Here is a 3,222-nt window from a genome sequence, read left to right on the forward strand (position 1 = left end):
CTCTAAGCGAGATCCCAATTCGTCGGTCATCCGACGTGACGTCTCCGTTCCCTCCTTCAAGGAACGAGGGTTACCATACGTAACCGAGACGTTATGTGCCCCTAAAATTCCAGATATTGGGCCAAAATAGAAATGCCGCTGTGTGAGTTTTTGTCTCATATTTATATCATATGATAAGCGATATCACACGAGTGCTGTTTTTGTCCCGAATAGCACGAGTGTAAATGTGTTCAGTAAATAAGAAGTTAATAATGTGTTATATTTTAAACACAATATTGTCTATTTTTGTTCAGTTTTGCAGATGCAAATATTATCTATTAATGCCACAGCTGAACTGTTGTTGGTCTCCAATCAACACACAATTTCTGTATGAATCCGCATTTTGAAGGAATCTGGTCAACCGATGATTCAATGGCCCATTCATAAAGAGAGCCATTTGCTTCATTACTGAGTGAATCAGACGTTTGAATGAATTAATAACTCAGTGACTTAAGACATTTACCTCCACCTACTGGCAGTTTTAGTTTATTATTTAGAGTATAATTTCATAAAAAAGGTATTTCATATTTACATATTAATAAAAAAAAAATCCATATTAGTAAAAAACTAATTAAAGGGATAGTTCGACCAAAAGTTAAAAACGAAAAAAAGAAAATGAGAAAAAAATCTCTCTAAAGATTTATGTAATATCTATTTTTCATGTAACACAGTAATGTCTTTAAATGATCTTTTGTGGTTAATTTCGCAGCCAAATTTATTTAATTAATTAAAAATGTTATTAATAATTTTAGATAATTATTTCGATTTTTTATTAATTTTTGTTTTATTTAAAAATTAGATAGATAAATAGATAGATAGATAGGGTCTGACCTTTACTTAATTACTTTACACATTGTCAGGGTCTGACCTTTACTTAATTACTTTACACATTGTCAGGGTCTGACCTTTACTTAATTGCTTTACACATTGTCAGCTTAATAGAATAGTTCACCTGAAAAAGAAAATTGACTTGCTTTGTATATGGATATGGATTTTTTTTTTAACCTTTAAGCATAATCTGATGAAAGAGTGTAAACCTACCTCTTTGTGCATATTTAATTGCTTTGCTGTGTAATATTGACTTTCTTGTGTTTGTTCTTCAGAGAAGAACTCCAGACGGCCTCCTCAGGCCTACTTGATCCTGGCTGGTGCAGAACCACTCACTTTTACAAACATCTTCCCTTATTGGGAGAAAGACCCAAATAGTAAAGTGCAGGTACAGTACCTCACCCATAGCTTTCATGAACTGTTGTTGGTCTCCAATCAACACATAATTTCTGTATGAATCCGCATTTTGAAGGAATCTGGTCAACCGATGATTCAATGGCATAATAGTCATTAGTCGTAAAGAGAACAGAGGAATAATGTGTTAAAATAATAATAATAATAATAAATGTTAGAATATGGGTACTGTCAAAAAAAACTCTTGCCAAAACATAAAATTCTACATAAAATTGTACCTATATATTTAAAAGTCAGCTTCAGAAATCTAGGCACAAAGTAGTTTTTCTTTGTAAAGCAGCCTGTGTCTCGATTTACTCTGTGACTTTCCTTTGCAAGGCTCTAAAACATACCAGATTTAGTAAAAGTGAAACGTGTATCCTGACATTAAATTATTACTAACTTCAAACGTGGTTATTAAAGGATATGTTTGTACATTTTCAACCAGCTTTATATTGTTACAGTTTCAATAATTTATGTAAATGAACAATGTGTACTTCTCCATGCTACCTGCACCCAGATATATCCATTTATTTGTCAAGAAAGTCCGTCAGATGATGCAACATGTGATTTTTGCATCATCCAGTGGACTTTCGCAGACAAATAAAACTCCAGGGCTTTTGTTAAAACTACAGATTGAACTTCTGCATTTTCGTATAAGCACTCTCATATATGACTAATATCTGAATAGTTGGTGGTCGATTTCAATACAGCTTTAATATTGAAGCCTATGTATGATAAAACTGTATGTTTGAATGTTTGTGCAGGTTGAAGGAGCCCGTAATAAAGTGATCCTGGTTAAAGATGCTCTGTCTAAACTCAGCAGGCAGCAGTACACAATTGAGGAGCTCACCTCCAAACCTCTGCCAGAGGGAGTGGACCCTCTGCACCTCGAGAGCTACCTGTCAGATAAAGACTTCCAGGTAACAACTCCACCTAAAGATGTTCACACATGCCCTTTACTAAGCAAAACTGTTTCAAAACCTACCCTAAGGGTCAATAGTTTAGTCTTAAATGGTTATCAAGGAAAGTGTCAAAGATCAGCAAATGCTCACGTTGGTTTAATAGGTTTCCAGTGTGGCTTTTTTTTGTCTGAAAGTCATATTAACCTATATTTTTCTGCAAACTGATGTTAGCACAGATCTGTGTTAATACAGATAGTATTTGTTTTGCAGAGTATTTTGGAGATGTCGCGGGATGAATTTAACGCCCTCCCAAACTGGAAACAGCTGAAACTGAAAAAGAGCAAAGGCTTCTTTTAAATTTAAGAAACATTTTGTGTCTGCAATCTGTTGTATATTCACTTTAAATAATTACTAAGGAATAATGTGGATTTTCTTTGTGCTTTTTAAGCAAATCTTTTTTTATGTACATTACCAATATATACAGTTAAATATTTTAATAAAAGAAGAACCCACCTACGGCTGTAGCAGTTTCATACATCAGTAGCTTTTGGTTACAAGACTTTTCTACACAATTTAAGTATCGACACATCTAGGCATTTAATGCAAAATGCGTATGTTTTGGGAATTGCGTGAAGCATGTGGACATAAATCTGCTTCGCTATGCACAAGCTTGCATTATAAATATGTATCATTTTATTTTACCCTGTTTAACCATGTTGCTATCAAACTGTGATCTTAAAGGGGTCCTATTATGCTCTTTTACAAAGTCTTGATTTTGTTTTGGGGGTGTACTAGAACATGCTCTCATGCTTGGTGGTTCGAAAAACGCATTATTTTTCACATAATTTACATTATTAAAATACCTTTCTCCCCGCCTGGCACAAACGGCTCGATTAGTTCCGGCTTTGATGAAGGTCCGCCTTCCGAAAAACAAAATGTGTTGTGATTGGTTAGCTGTCCCAGTGCATTGTGATTGGCGAACAGCTTAGACGGTGTTCATACTGCCACGCCCCTTGCTCCCTCTTTCAACAAAAGCTTTTGGAATCCGGCACTGTTA

General features: G+C 34.8%; 1 protein-coding gene across 1 annotated transcript in view; it reads left to right on the forward strand.

Annotated features, from left to right (window-relative positions):
- Window positions 1-2,899, forward strand: part of svild (supervillin d) — a 91,137-nt gene extending 88,238 nt beyond the window's left edge. Inside the window, exons 25-27 of the mRNA XM_016470058.1 lie at window positions 1,143-1,255; window positions 2,028-2,183; window positions 2,436-2,899. Coding sequence (XP_016325544.1) covers window positions 1,143-1,255; window positions 2,028-2,183; window positions 2,436-2,522 — 356 coding nt within the window. The 3' untranslated portion in view covers window positions 2,523-2,899. The remainder of the gene's footprint in view (window positions 1-1,142; window positions 1,256-2,027; window positions 2,184-2,435) is intronic.
- The last annotated feature ends 323 nt before the right edge of the window (window positions 2,900-3,222 follow it).

Source organism: Sinocyclocheilus anshuiensis, unplaced genomic scaffold, assembly GCF_001515605.1.
Source record: "Sinocyclocheilus anshuiensis isolate Anshui unplaced genomic scaffold, SAMN03320099.WGS_v1.1 scaffold2122, whole genome shotgun sequence".
Lineage (NCBI taxonomy): Eukaryota > Metazoa > Chordata > Actinopteri > Cypriniformes > Cyprinidae > Sinocyclocheilus > Sinocyclocheilus anshuiensis.